The 22,953-nt window shown below is 45.6% G+C and overlaps 1 protein-coding gene across 1 annotated transcript; it reads left to right on the top strand.

The window, feature by feature from the left end:
* Positions 1-1,743: 1,743 nt before the first annotated feature.
* Trim42 (tripartite motif containing 42) lies at positions 1,744-22,688 on the top strand. The gene is made up of 5 exons (XM_021172411.2): positions 1,744-2,231; positions 5,443-6,140; positions 8,215-9,035; positions 12,974-13,198; positions 22,444-22,688. Exons 1-5 carry the CDS (start codon positions 1,891-1,893, stop codon positions 22,528-22,530), a joined length of 2,172 nt encoding a protein of 723 aa, XP_021028070.1. The 5' UTR covers positions 1,744-1,890; the 3' UTR covers positions 22,531-22,688.
* The last annotated feature ends 265 nt before the right edge of the window (positions 22,689-22,953 follow it).

The raw sequence follows: 22,953 nt of genomic DNA, 5'->3' as shown, positions 1-22,953 counted from the left end.
GACTTCTATTTGATGGTTTTTGGAGGTGACAGATGTTTTAGAATTAGATAATGGTAATATTTGCTCAATTTAATGAATTCACCAAAAGGCATTGACTGGATCACTCTAACGGTAAGTGAACTACACCTTGCTAATGTTTTTAAGAACAGAAAGGAAAGGATGCCTTATATAAACCAATGTTGAAATGGCCTATAAATGGAACTCAGGTCTTTTTGTTCCCAAGGGTAGGGAGGCTTATTGATAAAACTGAGTTTGGGCAAACACAAGAGGAAGTGTCATACACCTATTCCTGGTATTGTGATCTGGAGTGCGCTTCGCAGTGATTACTTAGTAATGTCTACGAAAGATAAAGTGCGCACCCTGGGATTCGGGATTTTCTATTGTAGAGATCTAAGCTCCATGTGAGGCTGGCCCAGTTAGCACTCGGGAAATGTTCTTTCCTATTACACGGGTGATAATCATGGGAAGAGGTAATAAATTATTCACTAAACTCCCACAGCCAAATTCAGCTCTCACTTCTGCTGTTTTTTAGAAATATAATGAGACGGCGTTCCTGTTCTAGGATGGCATGGCCGTGAGACCTCTGCTCCTTTAATCTTTGCAAGCTGTATGAAGGGGAAAGCAAGACTTCCCCTGATAGATAGGGCTCTGTTTCTAGAGTTCCTGGGTGCACACTGGCAGAGTAGCTAATGATTCTGCACCTCTTGATAAGTGAATGTGGTGGGGTGGGGTGGGGTGGGGCTAGGGTAGGGTAGGGTAGGGTAGGGTGGGGTGGGGTAGGGTAGGGTGGGGTGGGGAGGGGTGGGGTGGGGTGGGGCTAGGGTACAGAGGAGAAGAAAACAAAGTCTGAGTCCTAAACCTGTGACTTAAGCATAAAGCCTCTTGATCATGAACTCTGAAGGGGCATGAGTGAGCCTGTGTCTCTGTCCCTTCAGCCCCTTTTCTGAATAGTGATGTCTCTATTGAGGCTAGGGTAGGGTAGGGTAGGAGTGGGGTGGGGTGGAGTGGGGTGGGGTGGGGTAGGATAGGGTAGGGTGGGGTGGGGTGGGGTAGGTTAGGGTAGGGTGGGGTGGGGTGGGGTGGGGTAGGATAGGGTGGGGTGGGGTGGGGAGGGGTGGGGTGGGCTAGGGCAAGGGTACAGAGGAGAAGAAAACAAAGTCTGAGTCCTAAACCTGTGGACAACTTAAGCATAAAGTCTTGTGATCATGAACTCTGAAGGGGCATGAGTGAGCCTGTGTCTCTGTCCCTTCAGCCCCTTTTCTGAATAGTGATGTCTCTTTAACTGTGATGGCGCCATTATTTGTAAACATTGTGCTTTGCTGGTCAGAGTTCTGCTGACGGAAGAGGAACATGGTGTCAGTCTGTCCGTCTAATTAGTCACACCCCAGTCTTTCAGTCAATAAAGACAAAACAAAAACCAAAAAAAAAACAAAACCCTGACGTCAAGTGACCCAAATAGCAGTAACTGTACCAACCAAGGAAAAACAGCATCTAAAATCCATGTGAGCACTTGAAACACAACAGATGGCCGCTAAAGCCTCCAAGAGCTCCGTGGTGCCACCACTCCTGTGACATCAGTCTCTTGAAAAACACCCAGTATGTATCCCAGCTACCACCCCTGGGTGCCCTCCTCTTACCTACTCCTGAGCATGTTTAGACATGGTGGGAGTCAGGGATTATGACATAAGCAATGTCCACAGGCTGAAATAGGTAACACCAGCTCAGAAGGAGGAATACCACCTGTGAAGGCCTCATAAACTGGCCAACTTCCTGCCACAACTCCCAAACTGCCAGCCTCACGAGAGTGGGCAAGGGAGAGAAGTGGCCACAATAATCTGGTAGAGGACACTGTCAAAACTCTAGAGGCCTTGTACCACGGAACTAGGAGCCATGGAGACGGCTATGTGTGTGTGTTCTCCCTGCTGTACCTGGCAGAGATGCTGCCCCCGGCTGTTCTCCTGCCTGTGCTGCAAGTTCATCTTCACCTCCGAGCGGAACTGCACCTGCTTCCCCTGCCCCTACAAGGATGAGCGGAACTGCCAGTTCTGCCACTGCACCTGCGCAGAGAACCCCAATTGCCACTGGTGCTGCTGCTCCTGGGCCAATGACCCCAACTGTAAGTGCTGCTGCACGGCCAGCACCAATCTGAAGTGCTACTACTACGAGAGCCACTGCTGCCGCAATGTTACCATCACATTCAGAAAGGGTCGCCTTCGAAGCATCCGCACCTCGTAAGTACTACATGAGTGTTGGCCATCCGTTGTTTGGCTATGTTGGCTCAAAATAACTGGAGAACATGTGCCAGCTATGGGTACCCAAGAACAGGCCAGTGCTTCCTAGAGTATACTCTACATGGGAAACAAAAACACAACAAAAAAATGGTAATTTTGTAGCAGTTAAACAGCCAAGCTCCTTTACCGATGTGAATGCATGCTACATGTACCCTTTGACCCTAAGAGCTCTCACCTTGCAAACAAGTTATGGCCCTCAAGAAACTTTGTACTGTTCATGTAACCATCCCTCTCCTCACTCTGTGCCAGCTGGACTCAGGAAAATATTTAGCTGGGAGATACTAAGTTGCCCAAGACTAAGCAGCTAGGAAGCGGGTAGTCATGACTTGAATCCAGAGCTAGGGCAAGGGTCCAAAATTTAAAAAACAAAAAAAAAAAAGTCATTTCAAAATGGAGACCCCTTTATATGGTATATGCTCCATAGCCTGTTAGATGATCTGAAAAATATAAACTGTTCTTCATCCGATTCCTGGAAACTGCAGCATTTACCAGATGTGTACGGACTTCTAGGAGCCGCTTTTGACCATAGGTAGCAACCTACAGAAGTACCCTGAGCTGACAGCCACCCTTTCTTTCCCCTCCAAAGTCATGACTGTCAGGTTCTCAGTCACTCAGTAAAGTGGCTACCCCACAGGCTAGCAAGCTGCTCTTTTTAAGTCACATGTCAGGGACATCAGGAGCCAGGGAGATTTCGCAGGGGAGGGAAGATCACAGCTAGTGCTTTAGAGTCGTAGACATCAGCAGCTCCCAAATTCAGAAGTGCATATAAATCCCCTGGGGACCTTTAAAAATAAACGCTCCTGCGTGCTCTCCACACCTCAGCATTCTCTTTTCCATTGATCTTGGGATACAACGTGGGCTTCAGAACTGTAAGAACTCGATCCCCATCCAGTGATTCTAACAGGGAGAACTGGAGTCGTCAGCGTGGGACCTAGAGGTTTGGAAGGCAGATGTGAGAATGAGCAGGACTTAGCAGGGAGTGGGCTGTGCAGCGGAGCAGAGGCAGGGTACCAGGGCAAGAAGGCAAGGCTGTGGGACTTGGTGGCCGCTTTAGCATGGAAATCTGCGGGCAGCAGACATCCTGTTTGTACTTCAGTGCCAGGCAGTCAGCTCTAACGTACTGGTGCTTGCCTTCCAACCCCCCTCTCCTGGTCTCCAAACCCCTTCCCTCCCAATGCTGTTCAGGCGCCTAACTTTTTCTTCACTCTGGTCTAATCTAGCCTTCCTGGATTCATTCTTTTCCTCAGACCCTTTCTCATAACTACTCCAGTTCCTTGGGCCATTAACAGAGTTCTCTTAGCCCTGCCCATTCTCCACACAGTATCTCCTTTCTCCCTCCTTCCCTCTTTCTGATCGCTTCCACTCCCTCCATGTATTATACACTGACTCCAAGTCTTACTTTTCTTATCAGAGAAGCTCATCTAGCTACAACATGTACTCTTGACTTGTGACTCTGGGTGACCCTTCTGGTACTGAGCAAGAGGCTTGGACACAGAAAAGAAATAGGGCCAAAAACAGTGAGGCTGTAAGCCTAGATCTCAGCATCCAAGACCCAGGGATAAGCCAGCTCTCAGGTTGCCTAAGGTTATGCAGAGACACTGTATCTCAGGGCCACCCTAGGAAGCTCCTTTGATTGTCAGTGATCTGAGGCATGGGTTCCTTGGCCAAGAAGGACACAAAGAGAAAGAGAAATCAGAAAGGGAAGGGGTCAGAAGAGAACACTGCCCAATGTCAAGTCCAGGACCTGACTATGAACAGAAAGACGAGGGAATAGCCAAAGATAGTGCATCGGCTTGCATCTCCATTCCCACTGCAGAGTCGCTTCTTTCCTAAACTGCTTTTACTCTGATTGCAGCTTCTCATACCAAGCACTTGAATTGCACAAGCATAGTCTCTTCATTTGTAGTTCTTGCCATTGAATCCATGAGGGCGACCTCCAGCAAGTAGACAGAGACCCTTAACTCACAATAGTATAAGCACACATGGGCCTTCACGAGCTTGGCTACTGTTTCCTTCTCTTGCGGTTTCCTCCTCTACTGTGGACATTAGCCGGTGGATAGCGCAAGAGGGTGATTACAGGGATCATATTTACACTGGGGATAGATTATTTTCATTTATACTTTGTAAACCCCCATGAAGGAAGTGCTGCAATCTTTGATTTACAGCTGGAGAAACTGAACACAAAAGAGATTAAGACCCTCTAAACGGGTAACTCTAAATGTGCCATGCCCTGCCATATATAAATTGCCCAGAGGCAAACCCTTGTGTATTGCTGTTGATCTGGAAGTCAGTTCCTGGCTTCTAGGATCAGCACAGAAATTGTCTCTTGCTGTCTTAGAAAAGCCATTTACTACCTTCCTCTGGCCCATCCCACATAGAACAGAAATAGTAATGTCACTGCCTTCCAGGCACAGCCACCAGAAGCATGCCTGTAATTGGGCTAGATTGGATTTATTGACTCATTTGCAACAGGGGGAACATGTCTCACTCCACGCCAGTGTGAGGAACCCGACGGACTGGGGCTTGAGTTAGTGAGAATGGAGTCAATCAGTTGGTTCTCTTACTCCTGTCTAGAAAGCACCTAGAACACATGGAGCCCGAATCGTCTATCAGACGATTCTATCGTCTATCAGAAAAAAAGAGAAGGTACAGTCACTCACATTCCCCAGCAAAGGGGCATGGGAGGCCATTTATGTGGTTTGGACAATATTCTGGTCCAACATCCTGAAGCAGTATTACTTCTGCTCTGATACATCACAGCCACTGTGGTCCTGTGTGATGCTTATGGTGTTACTGATATGCATCAAAAAATCCAAGCCAGCTAACCATGCCATACCCCTCTGCTCTCTCTCTCTCTCTCTCTCTCTCTCTCTCTCAAAATTAAAATTAGCAGGATGGCACTACAGCGCTCTGGCTGGATCCAGAGAGCCTTCTGTGCAGACAATAAATCCAGTCTTCATCATCTTTTAAAATGCCATGTCATGGGTACCAGTGCCTTAACTGAGTTCATTTACTAAGAGAGTGGAGGCAAGCCAAGACAGGCACCATGCAGGAACCGTGTATCACCTTTCCTATGTGCAACCCCTCTAGACTGGTCCTTCTGGAGCTCTTGTGTATTGTTCCTGAAGCCTGGGCTTGCTTTTTCTTTCAGCTCTAAGACCGCCCTCCGCGTGGGGAGCAGCGATACTCAGATGGATGAACCCAAGACCATGCCCGCCAGCAGCCACCTGGTGAGCCACCTCACCTGCCCCATGTGCAACCGGCTGCGCCTGCACTCCTTCATGCTGCCCTGCAACCACAGCCTATGCGAGAAGTGCCTGCGGCAGCTGCAAAAACACGCCGAGGTCACGGAGAATTTCTTCATCCTCATCTGCCCCATGTGCAGCCGCTCGCACTGTATGCCCTACAGCCACCAGATGCACCTGCCAGAAAACTACCTGCGCGGGCGCCTCACTAAACGCTACATGCAGCAGCATGGCTACCTCAAGTGGCGCTTCGACCGCTCCTCGGGGCCTATCCTCTGCCAGGTGTGCCGCACCCGGCGCATTGCCTACAAACGCTGTGTCACCTGTCGCCTCAACCTGTGCAACGACTGTCTCAAGGCCTTCCACTCAGACGTGGCCATGCAGGACCACATCTTCGTGGACACCAGCGCCGAGGACCAGGACGAGAAGATTTGCATCCACCATCCATCCAGCCGCATCAACGAGTACTGCCGCAGCGACAACCAGCTACTCTGCGCTTTCTGCAAGATCGCTTTCCACAATGGCCATGACACGGTCAGCCTCATAGATGCCTGCTCCGAGAGGTCTGCTGCCCTCTTCAGCGCCATCGCCAAGTTCAAAGCAGGTCCTGATCAGTTTCCTGCTCCCCTTCAGTGTAACTCCCAGCTGTGGAAAAGACCAGAGGATGGTGTAGGGAACCTTTTGGGGGCGGGCGGGGGGGGGGGGGGGGGAGGTGCTCAAGCTGGTGGAGAAATCTAGACACTGGGAGAGCCTGAGATGGCCTGCACAGGTATCCATGACAGCTATCACTGGCCAGTTAGTGTCTCTGTGACTCGGTTTTTTTTTTTCAGCTATAAAATGGCGGTAGCTTCCTCATTGGGTTGGTGAGGATAAGATGGGATATCTTATGAAACATTCTCTCACCTCTGGAAAACAAACTGGAGAATAATAAGCACAGAAAGATCCTGTCATTTTTGTTACAATTTTACTGAACTTTTGTCCCATTTTCCAAAAGGGAAAAATAAGTTTTCTCCAGTCACATCCTGAAATTCTATTTGTTTGTTTGTGTGTGGTGGTGGTGTGTGTGGGGGGGGGGGGGGTGTTTGGTACTGATGGTTTTTTTTTTTTTCTGAACATAACAGTTATTTTTAACTCCACCTCCCTGTTTCCAGGGGGAAGAACTAATCTAATGCTGAGAATCATCTCAATTGACGTTATCTGCCATGAACTTTCTGTCAAAATTTAGGCAACAAATTTAAAGAACTGCTAATGGCCACATAGTAATAGGGAACCTCCAAAATAGCAGTATTATTCTGGCCAGCTCCTTTTATCCCTTCTGTCATGGTTGTTCATATTGGTGTATAATATAATTTATATAAAACCAACCATGCTTTTTATACTGGAGCAAAGTACAATAATTTTTTGTAAAGTTCCATAAAAGTTTCATAATATCAAAATGTGTCTTTACCAGGTCAGACATGTCTCTGTCTCCAAGTAGACCTAGAAATTCATTTAGGGAATGGCTCCGCTCATAGAGGACCACTTCATATAGGTCTTTGTCTTAAAGTTTCTATTGCTGTGGTAAAACACCATGACCAGAAAAACACTTGGGGAGGAAAGGGCTTATTTTATACTTCCACATCATAGTCTAGCATTGAAGGAAATCATGACAAGAATGTAAGACAGGAACCTGGAAGCATAAACTGACAGAAGCCATGGAGGAATGCTGCTCCTGGCTTGCCCATTCATGATTAGCTCAGTCTGCTATGTTATAGCATCCAGGACCACCTGTCCAAAGCTAGCACCATTCACAGAGAGCTGGGAACTTCCAGCATCAATCATCAATCAAAATAATGCCTTCAGACTTGCCTACAAGCCAATCCTATGGAGTCATTTTCTCTATTAAGAGTCTTTCTTTCCAGATGACCCTAGCCAGAATGCTCTAGGAATATACCATGCCAGGCTCAATAAGCATACAGCACAGGTGTGGTGTACACTTATCTCTCCATGCATGAGACAGCTGTGCTTAAATAAAGTGGTCGGCAAAAGGCAGCAGCTAGTAAGTCATGCACCCAGACTCTAACACCAGTGCTGAACAGTGACAAAACTCTTTTAAATTTAAAAAGCTGGGCTGGGAGTGTGGGGTGGAATTATTACTACTTATAGTCCATGTCTATAAGAAGTGGTCAGCCGGTCGTGGTGGCGCACGCCTTTAATCCCAGCACTCGGGAGGCAGAGGCAGGCGGATTTCTGAGTTCGAGGCCAGCCTGGTCTACAAAGTGAGTTCCAGGAGAGCCAGGGCTACACAGAGAAACCCTGTCTCGAAAAAAAAAAAGTGGTCTACCATCAATAGCTGAAGAACACTCGGTCAAGCTTGGTTGGTAAGACACCATTTAGTAGACATCAGAAATTTGTTTCTCTGCTACAAGAGACGTAGTCCAGGGGAAAGTTACGAGTGCCAGGAGCATGTGGAGGAAGAAAAAAGGGGAATTTACTTCAAAGGTCTGTTGTAGCCTATGTCAGCCAAGCTAGGCGTTCTCTCTCTCTCTCTCTCTCTCTCTCTCTCTCTCTCTCTCTCTCTCTCTCTCTCTCTCTCTCTCCATTTCCTTTGAGTCCAGAGATTTGCTTCGGTTTGATATGGCTTTGATATCTGTAGAGATGAAAATATTCATGGTAACCGACTTGGTTGTTTTTTTCAGTCCGATATGAAATTGATAATGACCTGATGGAATTCAACATTCTAAAGAGCAGCTTTAAAGCTGACAAGGAAGCAAAGAGGAAGGAGGTCCGGAATGGATTCCTCAAACTGCGAGCCATCCTTCAAGAGAAAGAGAAGATCATCATGGAACAGATAGAGAATCTGGAAGTGTCCAGGCAGAAAGAAATTGAGAAATATGTGTACATTACGACCATGAAAGTGAACGAAATGGATGGCCTGATTGCTTACTCCAAAGAAGCCCTGAAGGAAACAGGACAGGTGGCCTTCCTGCAGTCTGCCAAGATCCTGGTGGACCAGATTGAGGAGGGCATCCAGAATACCTTCAGGCCCGACCCTCAGCTGCGGCTTCACTCCCTCCACTGTATCCCCTTGGATTTTGCCGAACTCTCCAATGCCATCCACGAGCTCTTTCCCACAGGACCCAAAAAGGCTTGCTCCTCAGGGGACTCACTCCCTTCCCAGTATCCTATCCACTCGGAAATGATGATCGCCAGGAAGGTGACATTCAGCACCCACAGCTTCGGCAACCAGCAGATATACCAGCGGAGCTCTTCCTTGATGTCCTTCAACACCGCCAATGACAAGGGCAAGATGGGTCTGGAGAACTATGGGAGAGCCCAGTCTGCCGCGCCCGCCAAGACGACTGATGGCCTTTACACCTACTGGAGTGCCACGGGGGAAACCCAGCCTCCGCAGAGCAGTAACAGCTTCCACAACTGGTATTCCTTCAACGACACCTCTGTGAGGACCCCAGGCCCAATTGTCATCTACCAGACACTGGTGTACCCAAGAGCTGCCAAGGTATGACAAAGGGGAGGGTGGAGGGCAGGGCACAGAATGAAAGAGAGAGGTCAGAGAAGGTTGTCTATAGCGCTTTGGCCTCTAGAACGTGGTCACTTGAGTCTACTCCTCTAGACTCTTTGTAGTCAGCCTAGTCAGTAGGGTAGGGTCCTGAAATGTTAGTTAATCTAGTCAGTGTATTGAAAACATAATAAGTGCATGTAAATTCCAACCCAACCTGATGGACAGCTTTTCTATTGAAAGAAACACAGGCTAGGAAGAAGGCTCAGTGAGCAAGAGGCTTGTTGTGCAAGCATGAAGAACTGAATTTGCATCTCTATCACACATGTCAAAGCCTGGTGTATATCTGTGCTTCCAGTGCTGGGGTGGCAGAGGCAGGGGGAGCCAGGATCTTCCTGATTGGCTAGCCTAGTGGAAACAATGAACTCCAGCTAGATGACAGGCCCTGCCTCAGGGTTAGGTAGGTAAGTAGACAGACAGACAGACAGACAGACAGACAGACAGACAGACAGATTTATAGATAGTAGAATATGGGAGAGAGAAGACAGTAGAAGACAGTGTCAACCCCCTGGTCTTTACACTAACATAAACAGTCAAGTGGGCATGCACGCATGTGTGCTGCACACCCACATATACATACAAACCACACCACACCGAAAGGAAGGAAGGAAGGAAGGAAGGAAGGAAGGAAGGAAGGAAGGAAGGGAGGGAGGGAGGGAGGGAGGGAGGGAGGGAGGGAGGGAGGGAGGGAGGGAGGGAGGGAGGGAGGGAGGGAAAAGAAGCCAAAAGAAAGAATCAAGTTGGAACTAAAGAAAGTTTCAAACTGGCTTGGGAGGTCATGGAAGTATGGGGAAGAGTCCAGAACTGAATTAGGTGAGCAGTCTCTGCTGTCTGCCAGCTGTGGGTTCCTTTAAACTGTTACTTCTCTTAGATCCAGGCTCCCTGGGTTTGAAAAGATTCAGATGACCATCCCCAGAACCATTCCAGTTCTCTGCTGAGATCCATCTTCTGTCTCAGGGGTGATATGGAGAGTGGAGTGTCTTACAGGTCTCCACACCTGCATCACCTCTGACAGCACAGGCCACTGGCCATCTTAACCTAACACTGAACAAATGCTCTTTGCCTTACTGTCTCTCTGAAATCCAGCTGAGCCTGAATTGAATTGCCTATGGAGTATGTTATTTAAACTCCAAGAGGCAAAAGGGCTGCTGGGCAATTGGAGTTTCTGGCCTCTTTTGAGGTTCCTGCATGGACACACCTCCCAAATTACTCCATGGCCTGCTTCCAAATGGCACAGCTCATCTTTTGTCCCTCTTTCAAAGACAGTAGGCATCTTGAAATGTGGACTAGTGGTTCCAAGCACTACCATCTCCTGCAGACTTGTTAGAAGGTGGATTCTTTGTCGTTGAATTTCCAGGCCTCAGAGTCTAGCTCTCACAAGCTGCCAGGTATTGCCAATGCTGCTGTCTGCAGACTGCACTTCAGTAGGTAGGGTCTAAACACAAGAAAATGGAGATCGGACAGAGACCAGGTTTTACCTTCTCCCTCTATGAGACATTGTAATGTGTGCTTCAGAGGATAAACTAATACCACAAGAAATGTGCCAGATAGAACAGCACCCTCCTGGAGACCATCAACACAGCATGGTGCCTCTCCCTGTCCTTCACACAGAAATGGGGTACAGGTGACATCGGTGAACTCTGGCCACGCTGTATCTCATCTCAGTGACACCCCCAGCCTCTCAGGGAGTCCACAGCCCCTGTTCTGAAGCAGAAGGGCTGGTGGGGTCCGCTCCATATTTGGACTTGGAGACGTCACATGTGCTGCCTAAGAGTTATCCTTGGATGATGATGATGATGATGGTGATGATGGTGATGATGGTGGTAGTGATGATGGTGATGTAGAAAATCCCTGTTCCAGGGTCGTTAAATGGACCTTCCCCGGGATTCATTGTGCTCTACAATGAAAATAATTAAGTCTATGTAGACCTGGCTCCTAAATTTTCAGAGCTTCAGTATAGAAAATGTTCGAGTTGGTCTTAGAAGATTATTTGTATGTATTCCAAAGATCTCGAGAGATCTTTTGATTCAATTTGAATTTTAGAAATAATTTCTTAAGAAACTGTCCTCCTCAAAAAAAAAAAATCAGATGAGGATTTATGCCCCAAAAATATTTGTTGCAGCATTTATCTGAGTACAAAAGCAGAAAAATCTGACTGCTCGACTGTAGAAGGGGTCAGTTATTTTAGAAAGCTTTTTTTATATAATTCCATTACATTTATTCATTTTATCTCTCTCTCTCTCTGTGTATGTGTGTGTGTGTGTGTGAGAGAGAGAGAGAGAGAGGGAGGGAGGGAGAGGGAGAGGGAGAGGGAGAGGGAGAGGGAGAGGGAGAGGGAGAGGGAGAGGGAGAGGGAGAGGGAGAGGGAGAGGGAGAGGGAGAGGGAGAGGGAGAGGGAGAGGGAGAGGGAGAGGGAGAGGGAGAGGGAGAGGGAGAGGGAGAGGGAGAGGGAGAGGGAGAGGGAGAGGGAGAGGGGAGGGAAAGAGAGAGATGCCAGAGCATACATGTGGAGGACAGAGGACAACTTTGAGAGTACCAGTTCTCTCCTTCCACTGTGGGGCTCCTGGGACTCAAACTCCATGTTGTTGGGCTTAGCAGCAAGCACCTTTACTCTCTGAGCCACCTTGCTGGCCTCTAGGGGCAGGTTTTTTTTTTTTTTTTGACTGTATAAGACAGATGAACTGTAAGTTAAGAGAATAAAGCAGAACCATGCAATCCTGATCCCTGCATGAGTGTGCTTGCATCTCCCCCGACAGGAGAAAGACTTACAGGAATCAACGTGTGGATTAGGGGAGATGTTTATTTTCTTCCCTTATATTTCTGCATTTCCAAAGCATGTTACGATAAATGTTCTTCTTGTTTTGATCATCAGAATGAATGATCAAATCAGAATAACTTCATTATGCTATGTGATTTCATTTAGAAAAGCTAGTACTCGTGAAATTATACATTAGCTGTGCCTTATGGCATTTGACTTTAGCAAAAAATATAATAAGAGCAGTAGAAATATGCTTTTAAAATACAATGTTTTTTAAAGTTCAGGGTCATCAACATGGTGGCACTTACCACCAAACCTAACAATTTGGGTCCTATTCCAAGGAACCACGTGGTAGGAAAAGAGAACAGATGCCAGCAAGTTGTCCTCTGACCTCCACATAGACTCCATGGCATTTGGTGTGTGCACAAACATGCTCGAGTGCATATCACTCACACACACATCCACACACACACACACACACACTAAATATATAAATAAACAAATAAATAAATAAATGATATGAAAACACTATTATCACAAACTGTTTCTATGCCAAATTGAGACTTGTTACTGTGTCTCTTCTTGGGAGTTGACATCTCATGATTTGAGTATGAACTTACTGTCTTTATTGTTGGATATTTTCTCAGGAGTAGAGAAGGAAATAACTTTGCATTCCAGACAACTGTGTGACTCTACCATGTTCTGTGAGTCCACTGGCATTTGCCAAATGTCTCCTTCTTGTGCCTGTGAAGTGGGAGGATGAAATCTGCCTCCCAGTGGCTTCTGGGAATTCCCAGATCTGTAGTTAGGAGCACCTGGTAGGAGCGCTGATGTCCAACAGGCAGCTGGTAAACGTTATCTCTGGCCATTGCCTTCACATTGAGTGACAGGAACAGAACCCTGAAGATCATCCCCCTGTTCCCGAAATCCATTCCATGAATCACACAAGACTTCACCAGAGCTTCCCAAGACCCTTACTCGTGGTCAAATCAAAGCTCTCCGCAGCTGTAGAAGATGGGGTCAGCTTAAGCACAGCCCACAGACAGGCTACCGCACAAATCCTAGGGGAAGGACAGAGCAGTGTGTGTTGGTGCCATGCTCATATACCCACTTCTCCTAGGTTTACTGGACATGCCCAACAGAAGACGTGGACTCCTTTGAGATGGAATTCTATGAGCTCGTTACCACCCCTCCTAATAATGTGCGCACAGAGCTCTGTGGACAAATTCGAGACATCCTGCAGCAGAACCTGGAGCTACACAATCTAACCCCCAACACTGAGTATTTGTTCAAGGTTAGAGCCATCAATGATAATGGTCCTGGGCAGTGGAGTGACATCTGCAAGGTACTGTGTACATTGACTTCTTAGGTTAAACGTTTTTCCTATTAATTTTACTGGAGAATCCCACATATGTACACATGCCCACACATGTACTCACACATGCATGCCATAGTACACAGACAGATGTTAGAGGCTCAATCTGAGGGCCTCAAGAACCTTTACCAGTTGACCCATCTCTCTGACCCATCAGATGGGAATGCCTTCATAGAATCAGGATTTGGCTTAACTAGGCTTCCTAGATCAGCAGAGACCACAGAGAATTCTATCTCCAAGCCCAGAAAGCTGGTTAACTCTCAGTCAATGACAGTGTCTCTCATCTCTGGATCCAGGGATCATAGGTTCTGCTGAACTCAAAACTTTGCGTTAGGATACAGAAGTTCAGAGTATGACCAAGCATAGTCCCTCCTTCCACCACAGTCAGGGACTCGCAGTCATTGTATGAGAAGAGTAAGAAATAATTACAGTGGGGAAATTCCAAAGGAGCAATGCTCCCTATGAAGACGGCAAGGTGTGAAATTTAGCAAAGACGCACAGCAGCCAGTTAAATCAGCATTTCTCACAGAGGACAATTGAAGCGTGTAGTACAAGAATATCCCATGTAATATTTAAAGCATATTTATACTAAAACTACTTTTGGTTTCTCTGGTAGTTAAAAAAAAAAAAGACACGGAGCAGGTCAGGTTGGCTTCATGAAGCAAAGGAACAAACTATGGTTTTTGTGATGGAGAGCTAATGCTAATCTGAATTCCCAGTGACGGCACACTCATGAGTGCCATTGTAATGACATTGAGAATACTGGGACAGGCAAGAGCTATCATACTATATAACTGTGGAGCTGTTCTCTGCAATCAAATAAGATTTCGAGGTTCTTTAAAAGTAAAAAAAAAAAAAAAAAAAAAAAAAAGGCCAGGACTATTCATTTAGGGTTTGGAAGAAGGGAGATATATGGCACCAAGAGAGAGAAGGAAGCCTTGAAAGACCTCTAAGACACACCTAGAAGAAACATCTGTCAAATCTGATGTCCACAGAAGCTAGAAAGTTATCACCCTTCCCTTTCCTTCCCTCCCTCCTCTCTTTTCTCTTCCCCTTCCCTTCCCATGCCCCTCCTCTTCCTTCTTCCTCTCTCCTACCTCCCTCCCATCTCCACTTCTCCTTTTCCCCTCTTGCCCTCTTCCTCTCTCCTCCTTCTCTCCTGTCCACTTCTCTCTGAATCGGCCTCATTTTGAGTCGGCCCTAAGTTTCTGCTCCACTAAGCCCAGCTTTCGTGTACTCTTGGGTCGTCTCCACCCATGCTCTGAGTGGTCTGAGTGCTCAGGGCCATTGGATCGGGTTAACTGCAATCTGGTCAATCGGGTCAATCAGGTTAATAGCAATCTGGTCAGATGTTTGAGGGTTTGCCTGTCCCTTCTAACCATGTTGGAGAATAGGAAGGAAGTGGGGTTGTGCTATCAGTAGCAGTTCTGCAGAGTGGGGCTATTCTCCTGATCATGCTTCCCCAACCCCCACGCCCACGCCCACGCCCACAGAGGTTGGACACTTCCATGCCAAGGAAGTGAGATGAGAGAGCCTGCCTGGCTGCTCTGCAAGCTGTTCCTCTGCTGGCCTCTCAGCCTGTGTGGCAGTTGCCACGGGGACCTCTCTCCAGAGCCCCGAAGCCTCAGACCTGTTGCTACGTTTTCCATTCCATGCTCTCGACTACAGATTTTGCTTTTAATCTGATTCCATCTGCCTTCTCAGCCTTTAGAATCCTGCAGAAATGTCTTACTCACGAAGGGCACTCAGTAGCTGTTAATTTTTCTAATGAATCATCTGTCATCTCTAGACGTGAGGGAGGACTGGGGACAGATAGAGAGACCAAGGCGTGTCGTCAATCCGCCACCTTACCCTCCTGAGTCTTCTCATCTCTCTCCCACTATGACCTCCTTGCAAACAAAATTCTTGCCTAATTCATCTCTCTCTCTCCTGTGGTGCTTACCGAAGCAGTTTGCACACAGCAGCCTCTTAATTATTGAATGGAAACATGAGTAAAAATGTAACCAAACAAATGAATATATGGGCGAATGTCTAAATTAAGGACTGAAGGAGTAAATTGATAAATAAAATTAATAATCACAAAGTATCATAAGATGCCTGAAGGCAGAATGTTTTATACAGTCAGAATAGCCTTCCCCTAAATCTGTCTTTATGCGATTAATTTGCCGCCCTATGAAAGAGAGGGAAATGCATGCCTGTCTCTTTGCTTTTCCTCACAATATCTAAATGAGCAGAACCCTAATTAATGAGGTTTTCTGGAAGCTTCATTTTTATCTGACTCAAAGAGCTACAGTATAGATTTTTCCTTCAGAAGTAATTCTTCCTCCCTCCTTTGCGGTTCTATTAGCATTCCGAGGAAACACTGCCTTCCTTAACATTTGTCATGATTTGCATAAGTAAAGGCTTCACCAGCAAATGAAAATAAGATGGTGTGTTTGAATGACATTTATAAAGCTTCATAAAAGTAATGGCTTTAGCTCTTTCCTATAAAATCGAAATTTTTTTCCTTTGGCACTGGTGTACGCGTATCTCTGAAAGGTTTCATTTGAATGCTTCTAAGAGGTAGCATAGTCACGTCTTATTCCCACCACCATGCTTCCAGCCTATGTACTTCTATAAAAGATGTGAAAGAAAACCTTTTATATTTGATTTGCATAGCCTAAGACTTGTTGAATATTTTTTTAAAGAAAATTTCTTTGGTACATAATACATGCAACAATAAAATTAGTTATCCAACACTTTAAAGGTCACATTTGAAGGTCAAATCTGTGTTATCCATTATCGCTGATCATCCTGGAGTCTCAGATGTCTCCTCGAAGAGGAAGCACATATGGAGAAAACACAGGGGATGGGTCTGTATTCAAAGCCAGAACTCTAGCCTCCTGGACCAGAGTCAAGTGTAAATGAATAAGCCAGGGAGGAGAGAGCTCATGCCTGGAGTACCAGCACACAAGACTTCACCAGAGCTTCCCAAGACCCTTACTCATGCTCTAAAACAAAGCTCTCAGAAGCTATAGAAGCTGTGGTCAGCTTAAGCATAGCACATGTCTCTGGGGAAGTGATATCAAAGCACTGAGTCTCTTTTTGATGGATCAACTATTGTTTCTGAGACAGAATTGTGTCTTGAAAGAGCTTTGGAATTTGAGCTCATGTTCCTGAGTCAGACCCCAACAACACTAGCTTGCTAAGTTCCATGGCAATGGGATACGATGTTTGTCTTACTGGTTCCTTATGGCTCATGGTCTCTGCCTCAAAGCCTCTAACATCAAGGAGCCTAATGGTCTATTTTGAAAGGACAGATAAGTGTGTTTTAGGCAGTGTGTGCGTGTGTGTATGTGTGTGTGTGTGTGTGTGTGTGTGTGTGTGTGTGTGTGTGTGTTGGCCTCTGTTTCTCCTCCTTGGATCTTCCCTTGGTCCTCAACACACCCCCTGACCACATTCCATTCCTGGCTACCACTCCCTCTTTGCTCCCCATCTTCTCCCGCACACTTGAGACCCTGATTAGCCCTGTCCTTCTGTGTGTGGGTTTCCTTTGCCTACTGTGACAAATAGGTGGTTAAACAAACGAATCATTACATTTCTGCAGCTCAGGAATAGAAATGGTTCTCATTGGCTAAATTTTAAATCAGTGTACCATCTGTGTCTAGATCCTTCTGTGGCGGGATTTCTGAGGTAGAACCCACCCCTCGCCTTTTGCTGGCCACTCAAATTTCTAACTCATGTTCCTTTCTTCTGTCTTCAAGACATCAACTTCCAACTAGGTCTGTCTCCCTCCCGCCGGCCCTCCCTCAGGCTCCCCTCTGCCTCTCCCTGCCACCTGAAGGGCCTTTTGTGATAGCAGTGAGCCTGTGGTGATGGGAAATTTTCCTATCCCCAAACAGCTAACTTAATTCTCCTAAGGTAGAACACAGAGATTTGAGGGTTCAGAAAAGGACTTCTGTGAGGGTCCATTGATCCGCCACTCTAATCTATATAGATTAGTGAATTACAACAGATTTAGAGGCAACGCTTTGAGCCTGGCAATACTCAGTAACTGATGCTTTCCTGGGTCTTTGGAGCCCATCAGAGAATGTAGCCATTCCTGTCTCCAAGCCATTCTCAAAGTCCTTCTCAGTCTGTCAGTCCCTCAAAAATGTCTATGTGCCAAAGAGACCATTGTTTGGTCAGCCTGGGTCTCTGCAGGGCCCTTTCCTTACCCTGCACTGCAGCTGGAACTCTGACACAGAATAAGGTGGCCTCTCTGCCACTAAGTCCCAACTTTCTTCTCCCCAGGCTGTCACATACCTTCTTAACGGTTGTGACTGACACACCCCAAGGACTGCCACCTCCTCCCTAGACACCCACTCACAAGCAGTAGCTCCAGGCCCTGAAGTGTAGATAGAATGAATGATCTATCTACATCAGTGGTCTCAACCTTCCTAATGCTATGACCCTTTAATACAGCTCCTTCTATTGCAGTGAATCACCCAACCCAACAACCACTAAATTATTTTTGTTGCTACTTCATAACTATAACTTTGGATCATAATTGTAGATATTTGTGTTCCCTGATAGTCTTAGGTGACCCCCATGAAAAGGTCATTCCATCCCCGAAAGCATCACAGCCCACAGGTTAAGAAGCACTGATCTATATCGTTATGGGTATTTTGTCCCTGGATTTCGGATGCTATGCCATCCTTCATAGCGTGTATCTGCTTCTTGCATGTCACCTGTCTACTCAGTGTGGACACCCAGGTTAGCTCCACTAATGCTACAGTAGACAATGCTTGTGGCTTGGGATAGAGGTGTAAAAGTCTCCCTGGATTTTTTATGAGTCAGGTTGAGTTGCACTAACAAGTTGCTACAGATCAGGGATCGCTAGACAGCTGTGGCTCTAGCTAAAAGTCTTTCGCACTGTGCTCCTGAGTGATCTTTCCCCACGTATCCCTGAGGTCTACACTCAAATGTCCTCCTATAACAATGGTTGTGGGTTGGATTAAAGCTGCCCAAACAGCCTCATTTTAACTTCATTGCCTCCTTAAAGGCCCTGACCCAGCAGAATCATATCTGAGACTAGGAATACAACATATGAACTTAAAGGAGCATAGTTGATTTCATATAAGAAATGCACTATGACTGAAATGTCTGGGTTATAAACTACATGATTGTCCTAGTGAGGGTTTTACTGCTGTGAACAGACACCATGACCAAGGCAGTTATTATAAGCACAACATTTAATTGGGGCTGGCTTTCAGGTTCATAGGTTCAGTCTATTATCATCAAGGTGGGAGCATGGCAGTGTCCACACAGGCATGGTGTAGGAGGAGCTGAGAGTTCTACATCGTGTTCCAAATGCCACCAGAAGACAGGATTCCAGGGAGCTAGGATGAGGGTCTTAAAGCCCATACCCACAATGACACACCTACTCCAACAAGGCCACACCTCCTAATATTGCCACTCCCTGGGTTGAGCATACACAAACTGTCACAGCAGTGTACTTAATTTGGCCACATCCATGAATATTTCCATAAGAGAGACCTTCTATCCTAAATTCAACCTGCGTTGATCAAGCGCAACCTGATAGTTACATCAGCTCACTTTATTTTTCTACATTTCATTTCAAATGATCACACTCTTCCAGGATTCCTCCCATAAGTGGCCTGTTACCACCCTTTGCCCACTACCCTACCTCCCCCACCCCACCCCATCCCACCCATGCCACTTCCAGCCCTATACTCTCCTGACTTGGTGACTCACGGGACACCATGTATTCCAGATGATGGTTTTAGACATTGCTAATATTTCTGCTCCTCTGATATTTGTCTTATCACCTCTGTTCATATTGTACTCCATGAAATGGCAGGAGTCTTAAACTCTCAAATAATCAAAGTCGTAACTGTTTTTCTTTATGGTATGACCTTTGGGGGTTCTGTTTAAAAAGTCCCTGCCTTGACTAAGATCACAAAGATAATCTTCCACATATTCTTTTATTAAATTTATAGTTTCACCTTTATCAGTCTTATCAGTACACAGTCTACCTTTAAATGCAATGCAAAGAACAGCTGTATCTGCTCTGCTACAACTGAGCCCATTTACCCAACGTTGTCTACTAGGATTGTGCTGTGTACAGTCACGGTGCTATTTTGATCATGCATTCACTGTCTATATATTTAGGGTTCATTCCTGAATCCCCTAGTATGTCTCAACATTCTGCTTTCTATTTTGACAAAAATTAAAAATGGCTTCAGCAGAAACAGGGCCATATGCAAAGTAAAGATAATATTGTATAAATGGTAGCAAATCACCCATTGCTGGAGGAAAAAATGGAGATAATATATGCATAACGATGTTATGAAAATGTAAGCTGCACAGGGAGCCATGGGGGCAGTAAAGGGGGCTAACAGTGCAGTGAGCTATGGGACTAGGAACCGAAAACATAGAAGACTGGAGGTCTTTGTCTCAAAGTGGAGTGAAGATGTTTAAAGATAAAGACTGGGGATGATGCGAAACAGCCCCAACGCTCACGTCAGTGCCTGTCTGCTTTTACTGGGATTTAGTCTCAGCTGTGTGCTGTCCTAATGAATTGCCAAGGCACCTTCATTAACCATGCTTCTTTTGCAAAACAAAGACTAGCAAGTCATGGAGGCTTTCTAATTCTTATAAACATCGAAGGAACCCCTTGTGGTTATTGTTTTAGTTATTTTATTTTTAATCCAAACAGAATTGGGTTAGAAAGACATTGAGAAATTAATTGGGAGGCAGTTGATAGGTTTGCCATATTATCTGAACATTCATTCAAACTGCTTTATGTGAGGTTTTCTGGGGTCTTCAACCTTGTGTTCCTGGGTAAACTACATAGTTTAGTGATCTAATGAACAGAAGTAAGACTACACTCTATACCGTGTCATATGTGATTAATTTGCTATGATTTTAGATGCATAATCACATTGTAAGCCAGGGATTATGCGAAATAAGAGACTCACCAATTTGCTTATTGTAGCGTTTCGCCACACATATGTGTACCCAAATATGTTGCATCCTTAAACATATCTAGGAAAAACACAAAAGTGAACAGTGCACAACCTTTGATGCCTTGAGTGTTTGTTCTATATTGTAGTATATTCCTAACAGATGGCTGGTTCAGTAGGAAAGCTATTGTCCTCTCTAGATAAATCTGAATCCCGGCAAATCTTTAAGGACTCTGTTATTCCAAGACTGTTGGTTCAGCTTATCATCTGTAAGTAATGGTGCTTTTATCTCGTCGCTCACAGTCTTTGAGTTTATATTTCTTTTTCTTTCCTAATCACTTTAGCGAGAGCCTTGAGTCAGACCCAGGATGGCAGAAGTAGACACACTTGTCAGTTGCTGACACTAAACTTTCTCCATTGACTTTGTTGTTTCTATTCAGTATTTAGGTTTATAGTCATTGACCTAAAGAAACATCTCTGACTTCCAGGATTCCAAGAGCTTTTGCATAGAGAATGATATTATTTGCATTCATTGATGTAATCATATGATTTTTCTCCTTTAGGACTTTATCAATTAAGTAAATTATGATGGGTTTTGGTTGGTTGGTTGGTTGGTTGGTTGGTTGGTTGGTTTGGTTTGGTTTGATTATGGTGCCATGAATTAAACCCAGGACCTGGCCTTTCTAAGTGTTGTTCTGGCTCACCATGACTGCCTTTTCTAATGCTGGATTCCACTTCTTCATGAAATAAGCCCTTGGTTGGCATCACATATTGCTTTCGTATGTCATTCTAACAGCTATTTCAGTTACTGTGATTTGATTTTTATATGATATTTTAGATGATTTTTTGCATCTATGGTCATAAGTGGATTGGACATATCACTGCTTGTCCATACTGTTTTTATCAGAATCTAGAACTGATGTTTCAAATCTAGCTTCCAGGAGTCGGGGAGCCTCTCTCTCCTCTCCTTTTCTGGGGAAGCCCCGTCACACAGCTTCAGTGTGGGACAAGGAAGGAGGTGCCAACCATCATTTCAATTTCTGTAGCATTTTCATTCTGTCTTTTTGCTTCTTCTGTCCTCTGTTGTGCCTGACGCTGCTGTTTTCGCGCTAACGCTCCCCAGCCACCTCTGTCCCATTACGCTACACAGTCGTTGGCTTTGGAGCTCCTTACAAAAGTTTGAGACAAAATTGTCAAATGTGTATTTTTTAATGCACTTCCAAACCCCATAACTCACAGTACCACTAGGCCTTGTTGGCTGTCCCCAGTAGCTCTGTGCACCTCTGACATTTTTCATTTCATCTTTATCAGGATTCTCTCTATGCAGCATCTCTGTTTTTGCCCAACACAGATATAAAAGATTAAAAACATTATCATAGAGACTTTGTGCTTCGTATAAACATTTCTCCTCATCAATCGAACCTAGTCCTGCCCCATCTACTCATGTATCTCTTGGCCTAATTTGCATGGGCAGTGGGATCTTCCATCCCAACTTTAGTTCCTAAATGCCTCTTCAGTAAATGTGTATTAGGGATTGGGAATGATGCGAGGTCGGAGACATGGAGGTCCATCACGGAGAAGCATGACGAAGTTGAGTCTGTAAGGTTTCTAAGAAGGTCCTCCTTAGCCCTGCTGCCCAGAATCTTGCCTTTCTTGGGTAGCACTGAGTCACCAAGCATACCTGAGTTAGAAGATAGCATTCCTGTCTATGTAAAATGGGGAAAACTGGACAACTTACAAATTCTGCTTTATTCATCTTTCATACACATCTCTAAGAATCTTCTCTTTACTTAACTAATGTTGAGACTACAGAGACTTAAAACAAATTAAAAAAACTGTCATTTCCCCCAACACCCTAAACAGGTCACCCCAAGTTTAGTAAAGAAACCACTCATTAGCTGAAACTTAGAAATTGAAAGACAGGAAAGAAACAAAGTTCCAGAGGCTAGCGTGGGGGGATGTTCTGTGGTAAGGGCCATTTGGGGTGTAGTCTATCATGCTTGTCCACATTCGGTTGTATGAACTGCCTTGAGAGAGGTAGAACCTGATGTGTAGGATTGGAGTGGCAGCACACAACAGCTGTGGGCTGCTGTGAAAGCTCTGTGGTACCCTGAGTCTGGGGCTCTTCATCTCTATAGAGGGGCTGAGCGTGCATGCTTCCCATGGTTGTCATGGGCATTGGTGAGATGGTGTATGGGATGATCCTGGGCTCTAGGAGCTACTATCCCTCCGTGGATGGTCCCACACACTCTTTGCTTTCCCTTGTAGGTGGTAACACCAGATGGGCGTGGGAAGAACCGAGCTAAGTGGGGACTCCTGAAGAACATCCAGTCTGCCCTCCAGAAGCGCTTCTGAGCCTTGGAACCCCCCTCAGAACTCTACTGCTCATAGAGATATCTATATGTGTATGTATGTATTTTTCTCACCACATTCCTCGAGGAGGTTGTAGGGTAGATGGATGTTTCCAGTACCTCTGGGTTTTCCAAAAGAAGTTTCCTAAAAGCCAATAAAAGGAAATGTCTGACATCATAACCTGCTGTGATTGATTCATTATGATGAAACTAAGAGACAAAGCCTGTTGGTCTGTATACGCTCAGGTTCCAGCCTGAGCTCCGAATTCATGGTGCTCTGTATGGGACAAGTGGCATGTGCCTGGGTGGTAATGATTGTTCTATCTAGAAGCAAGACCCCTGGGTGTTCATTCAAGTGCTGGCCTAGCTCACTATAGGTGTCTGAGCAAGTCAGCGATTGGTGGGGAGGCTTTCCCTCAATATTTAA

This window comes from Mus caroli, unplaced genomic scaffold, assembly GCF_978045245.1.
Source record: "Mus caroli unplaced genomic scaffold, Mus_caroli_1 scaffold_11, whole genome shotgun sequence".
Taxonomy (NCBI): Eukaryota; Metazoa; Chordata; class Mammalia; order Rodentia; family Muridae; genus Mus; species Mus caroli.
The sequence above is the reverse complement of the archived record's forward strand: the minus strand, read 5'-3'. Positions and strand labels throughout refer to the sequence as shown.

Bases quoted from the DNA above. Each gene is read 5' to 3' on its own strand.
- Trim42 (XM_021172411.2), top strand. From the start codon at position 1,891: ATGGAGACGGCTATGTGTGTGTGTTCTCCCTGCTGTACCTGGCAGAGA. The intron at 2,232-5,442 runs GTAAGTACTACA...TTTTTCTTTCAG, and splicing joins CTTCGAAGCATCCGCACCTC to CTCTAAGACCGCCCTCCGCG. The intron at 13,199-22,443 runs GTACTGTGTACA...TTTCCCTTGTAG, and splicing joins AGTGGAGTGACATCTGCAAG to GTGGTAACACCAGATGGGCG.